The sequence below is a fragment of the Aulonocara stuartgranti genome (assembly GCF_965226115.1).
Source record: "Aulonocara stuartgranti genome assembly, chromosome: 14".
Lineage (NCBI taxonomy): Eukaryota > Metazoa > Chordata > Actinopteri > Cichliformes > Cichlidae > Aulonocara > Aulonocara stuartgranti.
This window is the reverse complement of record NC_138950.1, coordinates 13,091,095-13,112,369: the sequence shown is the minus strand read 5'-3', so window position 1 is coordinate 13,112,369 and position 21,275 is coordinate 13,091,095. Positions and strand designations below refer to the sequence as shown.

Below are 21,275 nucleotides of genomic sequence, written 5' to 3'. Positions count from 1 at the left end.
TGCATATCTTAAAGCACTAAATCACCAGGATGCAACGGATTCAGTGGCCTAAACACAAGAGCATATTTGCAGGCCAGTTTTTCACTTCATTTACTGAAATACTAAAAACTAAAGTACACCGGTTTACAAGCTGGGTAACCTTGTAGCTGGCAAAAATGAAAAAGAAGCAAAGCCTCATAAGAATCGCATTCTTTCTTTGTCTTCAAATACAAAATGATATTCTCTACGTCTGTTCCAAAATATTTGCATTATCTACATAAAATACACAAGTGTAACCATTACTCTCTGTCTACCTTTGTTTCCACGTGAAGGCTTAGAGTTAAACCCAGTAATTTGTGTAAAATAGGCTACATCATTTAATACTGATCAAAATATGTTGATGTGTGTGTCAGTATTTAGGTGAATAAAATGCACAGAATATTTGTGAATAATCAAATCTAACTAAACTTTATAATTTCCTTCATGTAGTGCCGTTTTTCCAGGAGTGTCATTTTGCAACGATCTACAAAGACGTGAATACTGTAGTATCGTTATAACGATTGTGACTCACACTAAGTGCTTTCTGCACGCATTTCGATCACTTTGCCCCTCTTATTGTGATCATAGTGTTGGTTCTGGAAACAATTTAGTTCTTGAGTTAGTTACAGCATGTTGGAAACTATGTATTAACGCCACACAGTCACTACGTTTGTAATTATAACCTGATAATAACAGTCAGTTGGATCAACAGTTATTAATCACATCGCTCAGGCCGTCGTTTTATTTTGAAAATTCTCCTCGGCAGTCTCGCTTTCCCCTGCTGGTTTGACTGTCGTGGCTGGGTGATGATTTGCTTACTTGGAGCAGGACTGAGTTTGGAGCGGGTACTGTGAAATGTGTAAGCATGATACTGCCTGGATAATCAGCGGAGGACATTAGGAGACGGAGGTAAGAACAGCTCTGACAGCCGCCACTCTTTATTCTTTCCACTGTTGATTTCTGTCAGGTGATTCAGCTCCGATGAACTACTTTTGAGACCTCCTCATCTTAATTATTAACACTGAACAATAATGTCAGCTTTGCGGCTCCTTGATATAATTTCGATTCGCAGCAACCATGTGGAAATCCACTTAAGTTTAGTCCGCGCACTGCTTTAGGATTTTCCAAACTTGAATGAGCTCAGACTGTATCGCACACTGTTCACGCCACTGTGATGCACTCTGGACTATTTTAGACAAATTGGGTCTTTTATTTTCGAACCCGTCGCGTCCCCTTAAATGAAAAGCGCGCAGGGAGGCTTAATTTGTCGCAATGTGTTTGGATAATCAGGTGGATTTGTGCGTCTGCACCTGATGCGCTCTGATGTTGCGGTTAGTTGAGGATGCAGCCCGTCAGCATCACTCGAGGTGATGAGTGGTCCGACTACACAAAACATCAAACAGGGATTATTCAGACACTCATTCAGCCGTTTGGATGTATAGAAAAAATCCATGCATGCGCGGATTGCGCTTTATTTGCGTGCTTTGCCAGTTTGGTAACTTACTCAGGTTTTTCTTTTTCTTTTCTTTCTTTCTTTCTTTTTTTTTAAGCAGAGCGCTTAATTGTAACACATCTAATCATGAACGTGCGCCGCCTAAATGAACTAATCAGCCCTTGAAGGGCTTTGTTAATAGCAGGCCTACCTGTTGAAGGAATGGATGAATGTGTGAGGAGCTTGATAAATTGAATCGTCACCTCTCAGTATGCAGACGTTATTACAGCGACGTGACCGCTCTCAGTGAAACCTCAGACTAATCACCTGCAGTGGAAACTGTTGCTTTGCGCTCATCGACCTGTTGTCTCCCTTTGGTATTTTTTAAATGCATGTAGGGTGCATCAAATAAAATAATTAAAGAAATCACATAGGGGGGTCGAGGGTTTGCTTTTCACTTTATATAATATTCATTAATATCATTTTAAGTTGCTTTTGACTGGTGTGTTCCCTGGAGTATAATCATCTGCCTTTTGCATCATACTGTACGTGAAATGGGCTCTAACAGTCTTCCATCTTCATTCCTCCACCCCAAAACGCAGACCTACAGCGAACTGAAAGCAAAGCAGGCAGGACAGCCACACCTCATGCGTGGGCTCAGCAAAGGTCCGAGTGGATAGGGGTCTGACAAACATGGGTGTTCTTCAACTCCACAATCCCACTCACTCCAGCACGCTCCTGCAGCGGGCTAATCAGATGCGTCTGACCGGCACCCTGTGTGATGTCATTATCACAGTGGATGGCCAAGAGTTTCCAGCGCACCGCACCGTCCTGGCCTGCACTAGCAAAATGTTCGAGATCTTGTTCCACCGCAGCAGCCTGCGCTACGCCCTGGACTTCCTGTCCCCCAAGACTTTCCAGCAGATCCTAGAGTACGCCTACACCGCCTCGCTCCAGGCCACAGCTGAGGACTTGGACGACTTGCTGTATGCTGCTGAGATTCTGGAGATCGAGTACCTGGAGGAGCAGTGCCTGAAGGTGCTGGAGACCATCCAGGCAGAGGAGAGTGAGGAAGTGGCGGTCAGGAATCACAGCTCCGGAGATCACAGTGACCATGGCCGGGCCAGGCACTGGAGGCAAATGCTGATGTCCAAGAAGCATTCCATACAGGATGGACCCAACCACACCAGTCCCACAGCTCTACACCACCTGGCACTGTACCACATGACTGAGAGGAGCTCTCCTGGCCCAGAGCCTGAGGCAGCTCCTGAATCGAGCCCCAAGCAGGACACAGTGGTAGACATGGAGAACTCCCAGAAGGCTCAGCATAGCGGTGTAGAGATAGCCCAGGATTCATCCCACGAACCTCCCAGAAGTATAAAATTAGAGCGCATGCAGGTGGATGATGCCAACAGCTATGAGGGCAGATCCTCCAGTGCAGGGGAGGGAAGCTGCATCTCAGACCAGCCTAGAGACGAAGGCCCGGGGACGCCCCTGAGAGGTAGCGTCATCACCAGTGCTCGAGAGCTGCACACAGGCCCCGAGGATGGAGGACAAATGGCAGGAAACACTCTTGACTGTTTTCCCGGGATCTCTGAGAAACACCTGGCTTCCATATACTCTGTGCCATCCAACCACACAGGGGAGGGCATGCCAGTGTCTGTTTCTGTGGCCCCAACCCTGGGTGTGCCACTAGACCCGAGAACCTACAGTGGACTGCTGCACCAAGGGTTGCTGCACAGGGAGCTCCTGAGCAGGCTTGGCCAGTTTGCAGCAGGGATGAGGCACGAGGCCCCAGCTCAAGGCCAGCAGTGTTGTGGCGAATGTGGGCTCCAGCTGCACAGCCGGCAGGCTGCGGAGCAGCACAGGTAACATGCACAAAACAACCATTAACACTAATTTGTGCTGTTTATTTTTAATCTGGCTTGTTTTAACTAATGCAAAATGAAATAATATACTTTAAAAACGCCAGGCTCAATAGCTAATAATCACAAAATATTTTGTTGTATTTTGTGCTGAAGAAACACTGCTACACTCTCCTGCGGCTCAACATTTTCACTGACAGTTGTGCGTTACCTTTAATAAAAGATGGAGGAGACGGGCGTGCAGGTGGATCTGTGCTTATTGTGATAATGAATGATTATGCTAGACACGTGTCTCTTAAATTTAACCTTTTCTACGTCTTCGAGATTTTCCCCCTCTCTCAGTGAATATAATGCGAGTCAAAAGCTTGAAACAGCATCTGAGAATTTGTTCATTTATTCTCAGGGACACCTGCGCTCGTGTCTTAACAGTGAGACGTGTCGGCAACTTTTGAATCGAGTCTCTGTGAGGGGTTTGATATAAAGAGGCCTTGGTGTCGCAAAATGCTGTCATTTACAAAGCCTCATTTTCTAAATTCTGTTTGATTATCTGTGCAGAAGTGCGCTTCACACAACAGTCTGTCTCCCAGGCTATTTGATATGCATTCCTTTGCATCAGCAGACAGGATCCTCTCAGCAGGGGCCGGGCTGGACGCTTCAGCAACATGATGGATAACTTCTGCTTCACGACTCGGCTCTGTTGTTTTGTTGTTGTTGTTTTTTTATTGTTCTTGTTTATTTTTACCCTACTTATTAGCTTGTCCTTTTGTCATTGTACACAAAAAATTAACCAGATCGATGACAGCTCTCATTAACTTGATTGCAGATGTTTCCAATTGTGCGAGCTCGTCAGCGTTTGACTCATCATCAGTCGGTAGAAACAAGACAGTTTGCAGTCCTAATGTGCAGCTAACCCATGATTAGGATCGCAGTGTTTCCCTGTTCATGCCTGTGGCTGACATTTCAGCCTCACTCCAGAACTCTGTTGAAACAATGCATCCTGTGGGATATTTAGTGATGCGCACAGCTTACTCACGGAGACAGGCTCATGTCCGCAGGTTCAAGGAGCTGCGGTGGTGGCACTGCTTGAGGATGTAATGAAGTTGCTGTAGGTCTGTAACCAGGTCACTGAGCATACACCTGGCCTGCAGATTGACATTTTCTGGTGTTGTTCAGGAGGCATCTCCTGGCACAGTTTTAGTATGAAACACTTCAGAAAAAGAAATCCATTTGGTTTGAATGATTAAAATAAGAAATTGGGAAATATATACCATTTAAAAAAAAAAATCAGCAGCCTTGAGGCTGAAATTATAAAATGAACAGTTCAGTGTTCCACTAACTTTTCAAGGTTACTAAACAGCCGCTAAAATCAAATTAAAAGCCTGTTTTGCATGTTTGAGGACAGCTCCTCTTTTCAATATTCCAAAATTAATTAACTTCAAATAATTTATCGGTTTTGTTTCAATGACAGTGAAATGAGGGCAGGAAGACGTGGAATGAATTCAAAATCAAACGCAACAGTTGTTCGCAGCTGGACTCCGACTTTAAAACATTATGATTACACGGTCAGTGCCTTTAACCCCCGTCCCCACTCCCAGACCAGCAGGACACAAAGTCCACCCCGTTCATTGCATTTGGAGCCCAACAGTTAATTATTCTTTTAGGGCAGAAGCTGATATTGACATTTAACCATATATGGTATGATTTAAAACATAACAACGAATAAACTAAAAAGTCACAAAATCAAATATTTTTGGTCTTCCAAGTATTTCAAACAGTGTCAAACAAAGGAAGAGACCAGTCGGTGACTCGTAGCAGTGACAGCTGAAAAAGCTAATAGTGATGCGAAGTGGGCGGGTGCCAAGCTAAAGCGAGTTCAGCTTTGAAGCGAGTGATTAAAGTGACGACCAGTGGGAATGCAGAACGCTGATGATTGGCATATGCAGACGTGCAGGAGCCACACAGAAAAATGGGACTGCTGTGGAAGGCCACGCCAATAAGCTTTTAAAGAGATTCTCGTGTGGCCCCTTGGGAAAATTAATTACCCACCTCTGTAATTAAGGGGTCATCTATGCAACTAAATGACAAAAATGTCAGCTACATATTGATGCACGGTGAGTGAAGTTAGTTTAAGTTAGTTTCAAATGCGATTGGAACTTAATAGTAATATTATGCTTCTTATTATAAATGCAGAATGCCAGTTATATTGAATAGGAAAATATTTTTCTAGTAATGTACTTCTCTCTATTTAATATGAAAACCACTGATGCTACTCTGCAACATGTGCTGCAGACCTCGCTGTAAGCAATCGTATTGGACACTATTTCTAAACTACCTCAAACATCTTTTTTTAAGCATATTAACAAATATTAGCAAGCATCTGCCAAAAATCAAAGACTGTAACATAACTGCATATATCGCCGACTGCTTGACCACCAGGATGTCCTAAATAAAACCTAATCTAGTATAGTATAAGAATCTAGTATGAACAGAAGCTGGTCAAATTTGAAACTGGGCCTGCAGCTCTAAAAGGATTCCTTTTTGTTCCCGACGGCGTTAATGTTGATTTCATCTAAATTAAATGACATCTTAAGTCTCATTTATTATGACCACAGTGTGTGTTTAACCACAGATTTTTTAGGCCATTTGCTCTGCTGTTGGCGGGGTGATCCAAGGATAACAGTACAGATGCCTTGCATGCTTGGATGTGTGTGATATGATATGATAGGTTTTGCTGCCGGCGGAGCTTCAGCGAATCATCTTCTTTTCTCCTTTTCATTGCAGTTACAGGAGGAGTGTATGCGTGTGCATATTATGTCGGGATGCGAGTTTGCGTGCATGTGCTGTCTGTGTGTGTGCGCGCGCTAGTCTGAGTGGGTTTGCGTGTGTGCCCAGTGTCTTGCAGTGCTGGCGGGTGGAGGCACGCGTATGTTTGCGCTCTGAAATTAGCCAGATATCCTATTGTCTGTGTTCTTTTAGCGTTCATGCGTTGTGATTCACAACTCCAAGGGCCTCTTACGCTAATGATGCCGCATTCAGCGAGGGATTCTTGCCGGAATTAAAACATGCTCCTCTTGTTACAATGATGCTTCTAGGTTTGGGAGACCTTAATAAAAGTGTCTCGAATCTGCGGCTTTTTTGCTTTATCAAAAGTGCAGTCTCGCTCCGTTTCTTGAATCCGTTAACACGCTCACATTAGTGTTTGTCTTTCCACAGGAGGCTCCATAATGAGGAGAAGGGCAATGGCTGTGAATACTGTGGCAAACACTTCCAGGACAGCATGCGGCTCAGGATGCACATGCTGTCTCACACAGGTACTTAGTAACTCTCACACTCTCATCTCAGAGCATTCAGAGCTGATCAACCCTCTTGATACAGTAGTGCAGCTTTTCAAATGCACCTGTTCATGCTACGACCCCCCCTCCACCCCTACCCATGCCGGTTAGTGCTGCTCCGAATACTTGGATCATGCTTTCTTTTCCATGCTTAGGTCTATGCGCGTCTCCCTCCCTCTCTTCTCTCCGTCTCCCTCTCTAGTCTCTCTCAGTTTGAATCGTTTCTGTGTTTTTTCGGAGACTCTGGCAGCTCGCCAGCTCTGCCCCTTCTGAGTGATGACATCATCAGCTGCCGGCAGGCCTGGGTGTTCTGCCAGTGTTCCGAAGCGTGTGTGATGGCTCGCTCGCAGATGTGTGTCCAGGAACACACTGTACCCAAATGCAGACTTAATCAGACCTGACTGCTCTCCCAGCTACTTTATCCAAAATAGAGAGAGAGGAGGGGCGGGTAGTTTGGGGGGGGGGGGGGGGGGTAGAGATCAGGGACTAAAAATGAAACTAAAACAGAAACCTCAGTTGGATTATGTGTACAGACAAGGCAAAGTCCCTGTCCTCTCCGCCTTCTCTATGAGGATTGTTTTGGAATGACATCCTGCTGACGGATGAGAGAAAGAATCTGCTTCTTTAAACTTCACCTGATCCCCCTCCCTTTTTCTGTTCCTCCTCTTTTATACCCTCTGGATAACCCTAAACACACATATTGTCTTGCATTACCCCGACCACCACAACGCGCTTTGATTTTCAATTCGCAGCGACATCCGTAACAGCAGCACCTTTAACCTAATTTGAATTTTTTGCATAAACTCTCCCCATCCCAATGTGTCAACCTATAATACTACAGAAAAAAAAAAGAGAGAGAGAGATGTGGATCTCATTTCTTTGTCACTGTGTATTTCGGTATAGCAGCCTTAGATCCCGCTGGTTGCTAAGGAGCGAGTGCTCCACTGCTCTAATGGGCTGATTTGGTATTCAGCTCGATGCTGGCTCTTATTTTGGTATGCCAGACAAAGTGTTTTGATGGAGGACGATTGCAGCCGCGTCTGGAGACAGTTTGATGGTTTATGGATGAGAGCACACTCCGTGCCTTTGACTGCACAAGACAATGCACTATGTTCTCTTCTTCCCTTATCACACAATCTCACACAACACAACACACCACACTGGACAGCGTCACACAACATCAGGATCGCAAATTCTGCTTTAGTGTTACTACTAAACAACACTACTCTCAAGCAAGTTTTATTTTTACGCCGTGTAACAAAACGCACTATTCCAAAACAGTAACAGTTTGTTTTCAAAAATTGTTGTTTTTAGAAATGAACAGATTGGGGCTCTCTCTCTTTTTTTTGTTGGTTCTTTTTTTTTTTGGTATTTGTGTGCAGCACTGGGAACAGTGGCAGAGTGTCTCTGTATAGTGGCATCGTAAGAGTTGAAAGAGGACCACATTTAGGCTGTAGCGCTCAGAGTTCCCAAAGCTTGTGGGTGTTTTAATGAGTCATTTTAACTTCATTTAAAGCCAGCTGAGCAGAAAATAGATCAGTGAATGAGCCCTGGGCCAGTATGGATCTGCAACCGATTTACATCTCTGTGAGAGCCAACCCACATCCAAACAGCTGTGTGTGAGAGAAAGAGAAAGAGCGAGCGTGTGCGCGTGTGCGTATGCGTATGTGCATATCTGTCTTATTTGTCTGTCTGTGCAGGTGTGAGGTGAGTGCAGAACAAGGATTGAACGTTTCTGCTGGCAGCGTGCATACTTGTCTCTCTCATGTCTTCATCAGAACAGACAAGGGCATTCCAAAGGTGAACTGGGAACTGTAGTTACAGTGTATGCAGTGGGATTCGGGGTGTTGACTCTGAAGTGTTTTTTTTGATAAAGGGATGTGCCGCAGGCGGGAAGCGTCTGCTGTAGAGAGAACACCCAGTCCTTCTGTGGCCTCTCAGGCATACAGTCTGCTCACTGTTCAGAGACTGATAACAGGGCACGGTAAATAAAACTCTTCAGCTCTGCTCTTTTTTTTCCTTTTTCTTTTTTCGAGAAGAAGGACCATTGCACCCTGTCTGGTGCTTTTGTTTGTCCCCAGTTGTGTTTTTACGGCGCTTTCCACTGCTCCATTGTACTCTGCACATTTGCTTCCTTGTGTTAACACCTGAAAAGCACAAGTGTGTGACAAACAAGGCTCTTTGCTGACTTTTCAAACAGCATCTCTTTGTCCCCCCCCTCTCGTTGCTTTTCTCCACAGTCCTCTTTAAATGTGAAATTAACTGACTTAAGCTGCAATTACAAACACATGTTTGTGTTCAGGTCTGATCAAAACACACTCTTTTGAATTTGATTTTGTCTACAGCTCCTGCAGAGGCGCTCGTGTGTGATCAGTGCGGAGCGACATTCTCCTCAGAGGACGCTCTGGAAGCCCACAGGCAAACACACACAGGTACTTTACAAACATGTGTGCATGCTTTCTCAACGTGCACGCACGCACACACACACAATGTTTAACCTGGACAGCATGCACTGAGCTGTTGAGTAAGCCGTGACTACGGGACTCGTGATCATGGTCTAAACTGGCTTGTCATGCTGGCTGGGTTAAACTGTTCCTGTCATGATGCTCCATAATTTATCAACAGGGAGGTGGGAGGCCCTCTCACATATCACCCACTAATATCTCCTGGCATCCAGGCCCACTGCATGCCACTTTGCCACAGCAGTAGCTTTACAGCACCAGCATTACAGTTTCACAGACATACTATCCTCACCTCCCTCATGACAGCGGCTGTGAAATTATTTACCTCACGCCCACACACTCAACAGCAGGCCAGACACCTTTTTGTGATTTTTCAGTGATCTCAAACCAGGCAAAATGTTTGCATTACATACTCTTCTTGTTCAGCAAGTGTCTGGCATTAACATTTGGCACCAAGATGAGTCAAAGTATTTTTTTAAATAGTTATATTTCTGGATGACTGGCTGCACAAACCTGGATGGTGATTTGCAATCTGGACTCTCGTAGTTTGGAAAAACATGCCCGGGGAGCTGAAGTCGTTATCAACGTTAGAAAGTGCCTCACAGAGGGGGGAAAAAAGGAAAAAGGAGGAGATAAAAATGACAAACAACACAAGTGTCCAACTGATTAAATAAAATGCACTAAAAATCAAGCGAGAGATAAACCAGATGTTGTCTAAGTGCAGTACTTTTCTTAGTAAGTTGGTATTTTTCTGTTTGATTTAGACATTTCTAAAAGGTTTATCGGTTGTCTGTAATGAATGCATCATTTTTTCCATCTGCCTAAATTCGAGTTTATTGCCCAACAGTTTTGTTGTCAGATGGCACATACATGTATCCCTGACAGTGTCCGAATCCACACCTTTTCTGCTACTGTCAGAGAAAGGTGATAACCCTCTCAGGAGCACTGGCACGTAACTGTAACTCCAGGTGGCACACACAGTATGAATAGTTAATGGATGTGGACATGGAGGGGTGTTAACGATGCCCAGAAGTTTCTACCCTCATCTCCCTGAGTTGTAAACATCCAGAGCTCGGTTTCAGCTTGGCACTGTATCCAGAGCAGGGTGCAGGAGGGCATTACTCTCTTATTTTGTCATGATCTCAGCTTGGTCCGCTGTGACGCATGACCCTTTTTACTGACTCTTATTGTGGCATTCGTCATGAGCTACAGGTAATTCAATCAGTTGTGCCGAGGTTATGCAAGGAAATTTTCCAAATCACTGCAGAGACTCGCATTTTCCAAATCACCTGGTTTTTATTTCTTGTTCTTCTAAAAAAAACCCACCAAAACAAAACAAAAAAAGATAGAGACACAGTGCCGAGCGTGCAGCTTCTGCTTTAATTTGCCATGTGGCATAACCAGTTAGCCAAATGAGTTTCCCCTTAGCAGATTAACACTTGTCAGACCTCAGCAGCTGCAGCACTGCCGTCCACCTCTTCTCCAGAGGGGAAATAATTCTGCTCTTGGGAGACCTTACTCTGTGGCAATTTGGCTGATTTGGCCGCAAGACTAGTTTACAGTGAAAGTCTTTAGCCACTTTTATATGTCAGAGGTTAATGGCTCTGTGTTGCTGAAGTTAGAGATCAAAGAGAGCAGGGGGTTTGGTGGAGAGGGTTAGGGGTGGGTTGAACTGTGAGAAGGGAAGGGGGTAGGGGGTATGTGAGGACTTCCTGAGGGCAGGAGGATTGCTGCTGGTGTTGGATGCCAGGACACGGAGGAAAACAACATCATGTGCTGCTGTTTACTCCTCACCACAGCACTGTCATAGTCTCCTCTGACCTACTTGTCAGTGCCCAAAATAAAAGAATGGATCTGTCTCCGAATTGCTCTCACAACAAAGGGGTTTGTTTCATCATGGCAAGTAAGGGCTCTGGGGCACCTAGCTTTCCATTTTGGAAAACCCAAGACTCATAGCTTATCTCCACCATGCACAGAAATCGACTGTATGTGCTTCAAACTGTGCTGGCTGACCATTTTGCCACCTTGCCTTGCCTACAGAAAAAAGGCCATAAGAGTGCTGTCTTTGTGTACTCACAGCAGCTGCACTGTTTCCACATATTACAGGCTGCTTCATCAAGTGAATAATATTACCTTCTGTCCAAACCCTAATTAAACAGTCCTGTAGTCTGTTCAGATACAGCCCAGGCTTTCTAATGCATCCCTCTTAATGCAGACCTTTTAGCTCGCCTAATTGCGTGTCCGTCATCATACTGCACCCTCCTGTTAATACTCAGTTGTAATTCGCATAAGCCTTAAACTGAACTGAACTGCGCTCTGTTTGGCCATTATGACCGCCCCCCCCGTATTTATTTTCCCTGACTGTTACCACACACACACACACAAACACGCCCCGAGCTGCCCTGCCATTTCATGTAAAGTGAAATACAGTAGCTATAGAAAATATAGCAAATGTTCTAGGAACAGAGGCGAATGAATCAGTGTGTGGCCTCAATGAACCGGTCCGTGGAATGGTGGTTAAACACGAGCAACGTATCTCATGTTGCATTAATTATTGAGTCGGTTGTTCCTCACTCGGGTAGATTAGCAGTCTACTGATGAGGGCCCGGGGTTGTTTAAGGTACTGTACTGTTGCTCTGCATGGAGCTGTCCGCATGAACACGTACAGTAGCCTGAACGCACGGGGTCATGTGAGGTCCAGCACATAGCACGTAGCCCGCCTGGCTGTGTATGTTTAACAGGGTGATAGCAGTGTGCCGGCAGACGGCGAGCAGGGCCCGAGGACGTAGCTGAAAGTGCTGCATACTAGTAGTCGCGAACAGCATTGGTGTTAATATTGTAAACTGTGAAAGCCGCTGTTGTTTTGATAGCAGCAGGTGATTTGTTCAGCTCTGACTCGGCCGTCATTCACAATTTGCCGAAACAAATGCCTTAATGGATCGAATTCTGAAAGCGTCTATTAAAACAATGCCAGTTATTTGTGACCGATGCTGTTAAAATGAAGTCTACGGCATATTTCAGCAAACACAGAAAGGACATTTTTCACGGTTCGACCAGTGTAATCTGTAGGCTCAGGACACTGAAGTTAAGATTAACACAGAAGAAATTATACAGCTTTGCGGTCATCACTGATACAATCTCTTGTCCAATTTGCCGTGGGTTTACTCCCAGAATCTCAGGGTGGGAAAACTTTTGTTTGCTGCTTGAAAAGAAACAGGCTGCGCTTATTTGTGAATGAAGGGATTAGCTTGAACACTTCACCCCAACAAGGACCATGATCCTATCTGGTTGCCTAGACACATGGTTTTGTTTCTTAGGCAGCGTGAGAGCCTGGCTGGCTCCCACCTCAGTTGGACTGAATAAGTGGCAGATGCATGAAGGCAGACTATGTTAAATCACACGAGCATACACATCGGCTTCATGGAGATATGCTGAAATCGCATAACAACCCCAAACTGTCCTCAATTACTAACCTAATTGTGCATTAGATGAGCAGCTTAGTCGCATAACGTTTAGATTTTCTGCCTCGTAGCAGAATTGCTTAAAAGTAAATCATTATTCCCACTGTTAAAGCTCCCGCCCACTAAACACAATGCTCAGTCAACGCTCCAGCCTTTGAGAAATGCTATTGATTACGTGGTCTTTAGCCTATTGAGGGCCATAGGTCAGGGGGTCATCCTGTGCCTTAAAGCCTAAAGTCCAAACCCATTGTCTGGTTAAGGGTGAGAAAGCAGGGGGCAGTGACGGCCAACTTTAGGGCTTATTCTCTCATAAAGAATCTCCCCAGCATTTATTACCAAAGCTTACTGGAAAACTCCACGACCGCAAAACCTTTTTCGTTTCAAAAGTTAACAGAGCGCAGTGAGGCGAAATGCCACCGCTAACGCATACAAACACTTCCTCGCCTCCAAAGGTTTTTGTTTACACTTCAAGACATTATTTGGTATTTTTATTTTCAGCGTCGCTTGCGCAGAATAAAACCGAAAACGACTGCTGAGCTGTTGTCACTGCGTGTCATCCCGAGATCAAGGGTTGAGATTCTTGTGACAGAAGAGTTGTCATATTCCTTTTCTCAAGTTTCAGCATTGTCAGTGACAGAAAGATCAGGATGTACATCTGTGAGTGTCTGCGAGTGTGTCGGGGAGTCACGGTTTACCTCCACAGAGAAACTAGGATGTAAAACTTCTAGAGCAGACAGGGGAGGAAAAAAAAGGAAAATATGCAAGCTGCACCGAAACAGGCGTTTAAAATATATGACGGTTAATAACGAGAGAGTAGAGGGAGGATAATTAAAGTAGCTTTGAAGTATCTACAAGGTGGATAATATGCTGCTCAGTTGGTTGAGGGCTCTGCTCTGCCTGCAGCTACAGTAACGTGGACACATTGGAACAGAAAGCGCTCCCCCTGCTGGTTGAAAGAATTTACTGCTAGCTGGTTAAAGTGGAGGAAGGCTTCACATCTCGGGGTCATTCAGAGACTGCATTTTCTGCTTCTTAAGTGTTTTTAACCATTTTCGATAGATCATTATCCAGACTACACTGTTACACAGCGTAGAGCAAAAGCAGCATTCGTTAGGTATGACTCAGAAAGAAAGTGAAGCTGGTTAGCCAGTGAAAGGATTTCCTGTATGGTCAGCGAATAAGGGGAGTGGGGAGGGCGCAGGGGCATTGAGACTGGAGGGTCTTTTGTCTACAACTAAAATATTGTGATCCATGTGTGAGAAAGGGCCTTGGTCATTAGGCGACAACATAAAGACAGGGATTGTACGAGTTGCATGAGGAGCCTATGACTAATGGGCTTGGTCAATGAGGGCCTGAACCTCATTGTGTGCCCTTTGTGGAAAAGAGCACAGGCTAAAGCCTCTGAACAGGTGCAGCTCATTCCATCAGACCGGCTCCCGGCAGGACGTTTAAGATCGGGGAATGCATTTCATCCCGTCTTATTCCCGTTAATGATTATGAACGATCGCTTTTATTAAGTTTTGTTTTGGGGTGAAATTTCAGAAGATTTGAGAGAAAAAACAAAACAAAACAGGAAGCTGAGGCTTTCTTTCTTTAAGCTAAACTGCAGTCATCCATGAAATGTTAAAGTGTCTTTCATTGTTTGAGCAAACTGTGATGCGCGGATGAGCAAACAATACTCAGCCAACGTTTTTGATTTATCCCTGAAAAAATGTGAATATGCTTGATTTGTTTCTTTTTCTTTCTCCTTTGAACAGGCTTGTCTTTAACTTGATTGAACCTAAAGCAAGTGTCTGACACTCTTCCCTCTTAGTATGAGTGTGCTGTATCCCTTTCCCTGCGTTAATTCCAATTTAATTGCCAGTTGCCTCAAGGCACTTCAATAACAGTAACAAATGATTTGATTTAGTGGACCTCATCAGACTGCATTTTAAATGCGACACAGCAACCCCACTTGAATTCCAATGAAGTGCTGGCACAGTCCTCTGTTTACTAATGATCCTCCGCTGGAGATGTCTGATTGAATCTGAGTCAGGAGCAATGGGACCTGCTAGCATTGTAAATGATCTGCAACCTGTGCAGACAGAGAAATAAGGACCTCATAATCTCACATTAAAGCCTCACTCTCCAGGACATGCACATTATGTCCGATGCCACTGATTAACCAGTCCCTCACCGGTGCACATATGAATTTTGCATCAGTGTGAATGTCACAGTGGAGCGTGCTGGCGTACACATCCTGTAGATCAAATGTTGACTGTATGACAGCCAATGGATCTTCTTCACATAGCCATTTTGACTTAAACTAGCCTGCCAGCGACTCCCTATCTGTATTCCTCTCCACACTCTGTGCAACAGGAAAGCAGCCCCAAAGAGATGCCAGGTCACACACAGGATTAAACTGGATTGTGTTTTTTCCTGCAGTCCTGCCTTTAATGGCTTGATATCACTACTTAACATTCTGCACAGAGCGCATAGTGTAGGCATCATTTAGGGTGGAGCTACTATCAGCTGCTCTTTGAGCACAGAGACAGAGGACTTCACAGGCTGTAGCTGACTCCTGATGGGGAATGAAGAGAATAATTACACATCTAACACACCAGGAAGGAGCCATTGATTGTGTGATTGGCATGCTCTGCATTGTGTGGGAAATTCTTAAAGAAAACAATGACTTTCATGGTTTAAAATAGAACGTATAAAGACTCACAGCTGAAAGTGCCTCTGGGCTTTTAGGGGAGTTAGTTTAGGTAGAGGCACTTGCTCTTTGAAAGAAGCTTTTCCCTCAGAGGACTCACACAAAGTTGAAGTGACCCAGTTTCCCCACTTAAGGCCCTGTCTGTGTATGGTACTGAAATAACTGTGCGTCTGTGTCTTGCGCGTTCTCCAGGGACTGACATGGCGGTGTTCTGTCTGCTGTGTGCAAAGCGCTTCCAGACCCAGAAGGCCCTGCAGCAGCACATGGAGGCCCATGCAGGCATGCACAGCTACATCTGTAGCCACTGCGAGCGCCCCTTTCCAAGCCACACTACCCTCAAAAGGCACTTGCGCTCACACACGGGTAAGAGACGGATCATTTGTACCATCCTCATTATTCACAGTGTCAGCTGCAGTCATAAAACGCGAACATGTCGGTGTCAGGCACATGCATACGTTAAGGAGGAGACGAGAGACAGCTGTATTTATTTTGGTATATGGGTTAATTTCCTGGGGTTATTGGCTTTAAGGTTTTAGTCAATTTGCATGCATCCTCTCCCACCCTCCTTCCTTCTCTATAAGATGACTCACCTCGGCGATGACAGCACTGTACCGTTATGGCCGGTGCATATTTTGGGCAATTTCATCCTGTTTATATTTTGGGTTCTTAGACAGCCTTCGGGCCTCTGCAATTCACGGCTGTCAGTTCTAGTGCGGTTCACCCAAAATGATAGAGGAAACCCAAATAAATATTGAAGGAAAAGCAAATGGAAATGACTTGTCTGTGTGTTCTACCAAGGGTGAGTCTTAGTGCCGCAGGAGACGGAGAGATATTTACTGAAAAGATGTCCCCCTTTCTTCTTTTACCTTAAATAACACTCCCAGCTGTCAGGACGGCTTGATGTCTAGACAGGAGAAATACATAATTGATGTGAAGAGACAGAAGTGAAGGGAGTTTTGACCATGGCAGCGTATCTTGTTTGTATGCCATTCTGCTTGGAAGTAACATTTTGTAAATGTCATCTGCTCCACAGTGGGGTGGGGGATTGGGGAGAATCGGCCTGTAATGAGGAGAGCAATGTATCCTCTGACTTGGCTGTTGCTGTGGACACTGAGATAATGAGGCACATAGGTCATTGGAGATGAGTCAAACCCTCAGCCTAGGAGAGAAATAGATTAACTACAGTATAGAGAACAGAGCAGCACATGCCTGGAGGACTTTTATTAGCTATTAGCCGACAGCCAAGAGGAGTGTCCTCATGTCATAACATTAGCAACGTCTGAAAGAACATCATTTCCCATGTTTGCTATGCACGTGCGGAAAGGCCTCTGTGACTATTTGACCTATGCAGCTACATATGCGGCGTGCCGTGTCGAGCCAAGGATAAAGTTAGCCTTTAATGCTTCTCACGATAATGGGCTGTGTTGGTGTTGCGGCTGCTGCTGCTGCTGTGACACGATTGTGCTTTCAGGCGATCACCCGTTTGAGTGTGAATTCTGCGGGAGCTGTTTCAGAGATGACGGCACGCTGAGGGGCCATAAACGCATCCACACGGGAGAGAAGCCTTACGAGTGCAACGGCTGCGGGAAGAGGTTCAGCCTGAAACACCAGCTAGAGACACATTACCGCGTACACACAGGTAAGAGCGCGCGCTCGAAAAAAGTCCTTCAGGTGGATCCAGGGAAAAGTCCAACAATCGCCTGTATTATCGGCACACCAAAACTCTCTTATTAGACATGGATACACCGCAGTGTTGCACTTGGTATTACAGTGACCACGGCCAACATTTTCATTTAATGGCACATTTACAATGCTGCTGCTGCCGTTTGTATAATTCAATGTGTATAAATCGTCCCCCACAAAAGCAGAATTTTACTCCTTTATGAGTCACGCTTACTAAAATCTACAGTGCCCTGCTATCTTTATGCTGGAAAATCACTTTAAAGACTCTTCAGTGGGAATGCCTGCCATAGAAAGGGCAGGAACGTATTGATTTAGACTAATGCATTTAAGGTTTTGGCCTTAGAAAAAGACAGAAATAAATAAAACACAGCATTTCTTCTACAGCTAACAGTGTGCTCTGTCAAAATTTCAACTTTTTTTTTTTTTAGGAAGGAAATAAGTTTAATCATTAGTTATCTTGTACTTTAAGGAATGGCCATAGTGAGGCTTTTTATTTTTACGTGATTTTATATTAATCACATAAATTAATCACGTCCCTCTTTTAAGACAGGGAGGAAATTTCTTTTGGATGCTGACAGACTCATTTTAAAACCTTTAAAGCCAATTGTATCATATTTAATACGTGAGTTTTGAGAGTTTTGAGTACTAGATTATCAGTAAGTTTTTTTCCTTCACCCATTTTTAAGCAACAAATTACAAAAAATACCAGATGTAGCAAATATGATACAAATTAAAACTAATATATGCAAATTAATATTTAATTTCTTTTAAAAAAAATTATCAGAAGGTTTAATAACGAATTCATTAAAAAAAAGAAAGATATTGCCAGTATTATTTCATGGCTCAGGGTTTGAAATGTTAATATCAAATTCAGGTCTAACCCTAGAGCACCGACATACAAACACACCTCTGAAAGTGCAGCGGCTTAAACTAGGAGGCGAGTCCCGTCTCATCTGGCTGCAGGTCTACAAGGTTAATGCCGTATTGTTGAATTTTTCAGGTGAGAAGCCATTTGAGTGTAAACTCTGTCACCAACGGTCAAGAGACTACTCGGCTATGATCAAGCACCTGCGCACTCACAACGGAGCGTCTCCGTACCAGTGCACCATCTGCCAGGACTTCTGCCCCAGCCTGGCTGCCATGCAGAAGCACATGAAGGGCCACAAACCCGAGGAGGTGCCGGCGGATTGGAGGATAGAAAAGACTTACCTGTATGTCTGTTACGTCTGAGCAGGACTTGGACTCCAAGCACAGTCTGACTGGCACACACACTCACACGCACACGGTCACTGTTGGATGAAAACCTGTGTTGCTGGTTTGAAATGTTTCTGTAAGGGTTTTTGAAAGAGTCTGAATTCTTGTTGGGTGAACTGGGAAGTGTATTACGGAGAGATGTCGCTCAAAGAGATACTGAGTTGGTTTTACTTGTTTTTTCCCGACAATTAGACGTGCAAGCACGAAAACAGATGGGCGTACACGTCAGGGCTGCAACCAATGTTCATCATCAGTCAGGTTATTTTTACTCTAAAAGGGAAAAAAAAGGGCAGAAGAAGTCACATTTTGTTGACAAGCTGAATTCTTTAAAGATATTTGCCCAAAAAAGTCCAATAAATATTGCAGGATTAATCGATTATCACATTTTTGACAGTTTCCTGATGACTTAACCGTTTTAGCCCTGACGTGCACAAACATAGACACACACCGTCTCCCTCGCACACAAGTTTTGATAATCACTGTATCTCTAATGGATCCACTGTGGTTAAAATCAATGCCACAATGGCTGTGACTGCTGACCTGTATGTGTAGCAGGAGCATTTTGACTGATTGCTAAACCATCAGACAACCCGAGTTATCGTCTATGATTTGCAGTAGATGTTGAAATAATTCCACGAAGGCTTGATTGGCTGAACTTTGCAACATTTTCTCTCCTAATTTCCTGTGACTGCTTTGGGTTTTTTTGTTTTTTCTCCTGCTGTTGGATTTTTATTTGAGTTGTTTATTTTCTGCATGTTTTACTTGAATGGCTGCCACGTTTTGACCTCATAAGCTTGATCTCTTTAATTGCCTTGTCTTTCTTGCAGTGGGTGTTATTGTTTCAGGTGGGTGGGGTAGCTGGCTCACAATTTGAGTTTCTCTTGTAATAAGGTTGTGCTATTTATACGTTGTTTATTTGTTACCAAATATGCGCTGGTTTTCATCAGACGGTCCGTCTCTCTTGGGATGATTTCTAGTAGAGCGAGCTCTACCTCTCCTCGCTTTTCACTGTTTTAAATCCACTGCAAATTATTCATCCATCAGCCGTTTTCAGTTTGTTTGGGGTTTTTTTTTAGAATTCATCATAAATTACATGGTCAAAAAGTGTGTAAAAAATGCCTCAACACGGCTTTCTGTGTAGTTTTTTTTTATTAAAAAAAAATCCTTTAAGGAACAGTTTATCCAAAAATCAAATGTAGGTAGGTTTTCCTCTGGTCTGTAGTGCTTTATTCATCTGGTGCAAGTCGCCCAGTTTTTATAGAGATGCTTGTCTTCTCTTGATTATGATGGAATCAAATGGTACAGAGACTGACCCGGTTACTTTAAAAGAAACAAAACCCCAAAACTCTGTTGTGAGCAATTTCATGTAGGGACTATTTACTCTGTAGTTTCTGTAATCGCTAACCAAAAGAAGCCTGCAGGTAGCTAACATTACAGCTCAGCCACAAGCACGAGCCTTTTGTGATGCCGTCTGATACAACTGCCGTGTGGAATAGTTGATATATGAAAAAACTGAGCTTTTTGTGTTTTGGTTGATTTTTTTTATTTGCATATTGAGATAATGATTTCTATTTACTTTGATGAATTTCAAGAGAAGGACGACATCTCCAAGCAGCGCTGTCTTCTCAAACTGGGCGGCTCGCGCTAAAACTAAACAAACGAGTGGCACTAACAGCCAAAAAATCTGATTTTTTGTTGTGAACTGTCCCTTAAACTATATATAGATGTCTTATAAAAATCACAGAATCAGAATTTTCTTGGAGAAAACTGAAGAAAACATGAAAAGTAGTTTTTTGTTTGTTTGTTTTTTTAAACAAAACACAAAAAGAAAATTCTGACACTGAATTACTATGAGCAGGTTATTGTCAGTTGTAGTGTAGCTGTAATGTAAAATCTGTCATGGTATGTTATTCCCTTATGTGAGCCTAACACGGGCCTTATAGATTTAAACATGTTGTATTTTTGTATTACAGTAATTTGCTATCTGTTTACATTTGGTATGATTTGAGAAAAAAAAGAAAACATCTTAATGTGTGTGTTTTATAAGTCTCTGATTTGATTAAGATCCCTCCCTTGTGCCTCTTTTATAAGTAGAGCATTGATGTGCTTGAGTACATGGGTCTGTGCTATTGGTAGTTGTTTCTGGGTGTTTGTTTATTGTTACTCAATTAAAGATAGACTGCCATGTAGATCCACTTTGTCTGAACATTGCAACTGGAAGCAACATACTGTGATAGTGGCTGATACTCTGATGCAAGTTCCAAGCAATTTTTGATGTAAAAAAAAGTACACGCTTGTCTCAAATTGTTCCCTTCAAAGTGACAATGGACTGACATCTTTGGATGAAAACAGTGTGTATAGCAAATCTTGGCATCTGTGGGCATTACCAATGCCTTCTTAAGTAGCCAACAACACTCAGTGCCATGAAAACACATTCACTGTATCTATTCTACATGAACATGCACTATAAATGGATTTTCCTCGGTGGACCAAAAGAAATAGAGCACTTTTGTTTGAAAAGGATTTTTTTTTCTTTGATCTTTCTATGTTGTGATAATACAGCTGTCTTTTATTTGATGTGTCCTAGAAGGATGTGATTAGCATTGTTTAGATTATGTCAATGTCTGTCTACCTCAGGGCCAGATCAAAGCTCGACCTGGTATCCAATCAGGGTTGTTCTTCTTGCCATGTGTGCAGTAAAATCCCTCTTCATTACAGCTTTGTAACACAGTGTGTGAAAGTGTTTTCTCCGTGTGGATTCAGGCACAACTCTGTATGCGTCAGTGTTCAGTGGCATGGTTAAAAAAAGAATAAAACAGTTTACTATTTTATGCATCACGTCTCATTTGCCTGTTGTTTCTGCCGTCTGTGTGCGCTCGTAAAGTGTGACTGGCAGCGGTTCCCAGCCTATTTGCTCTTTACAAAATAAAAAAATAAAAAAATAGAAGAAAAAGAGGGGGGTGATCTGAATTCATTTTACACATTAACAGAATTGTTTGCTTTGAAGTTAAGAAGCAGTGTCTACACTGGTAACTGATGGACTACTTTATTTAAGTTTAGTTTAGGTTTTTAT

The 21,275-nt window shown here is 43.5% G+C and overlaps 1 protein-coding gene across 1 annotated transcript; it reads left to right on the top strand.

The window, feature by feature from the left end:
- The first annotated feature begins 799 nt into the window (after window positions 1-799).
- On the top strand, window positions 800-21,037 carry zbtb16b (zinc finger and BTB domain containing 16b). The gene is made up of 7 exons (XM_082503139.1): window positions 800-927; window positions 2,053-3,318; window positions 6,529-6,626; window positions 8,993-9,079; window positions 15,458-15,628; window positions 16,737-16,904; window positions 17,949-21,037. The coding sequence occupies exons 2-7, from the start codon at window positions 2,144-2,146 to the stop codon at window positions 18,176-18,178; spliced, it is 1,929 nt and encodes a 642-aa protein (XP_082359265.1). The 5' UTR covers window positions 800-927; window positions 2,053-2,143; the 3' UTR covers window positions 18,179-21,037.
- The last annotated feature ends 238 nt before the right edge of the window (window positions 21,038-21,275 follow it).

What these genes read in the sequence shown, in the direction of transcription:
- zbtb16b (XM_082503139.1), top strand. Translation starts at nt 2,144, where the DNA reads ATGGGTGTTCTTCAACTCCACAATCCCACTCACTCCAGCACGCTCCTG. An exon ending in GCACATGCTGTCTCACACAG is followed by an intron (nt 6,627 to 8,992) that starts GTACTTAGTAAC and finishes TTTTGTCTACAG; the next exon opens with CTCCTGCAGAGGCGCTCGTG. An exon ending in ACATTACCGCGTACACACAG is followed by an intron (nt 16,905 to 17,948) that starts GTAAGAGCGCGC and finishes TGAATTTTTCAG; the next exon opens with GTGAGAAGCCATTTGAGTGT.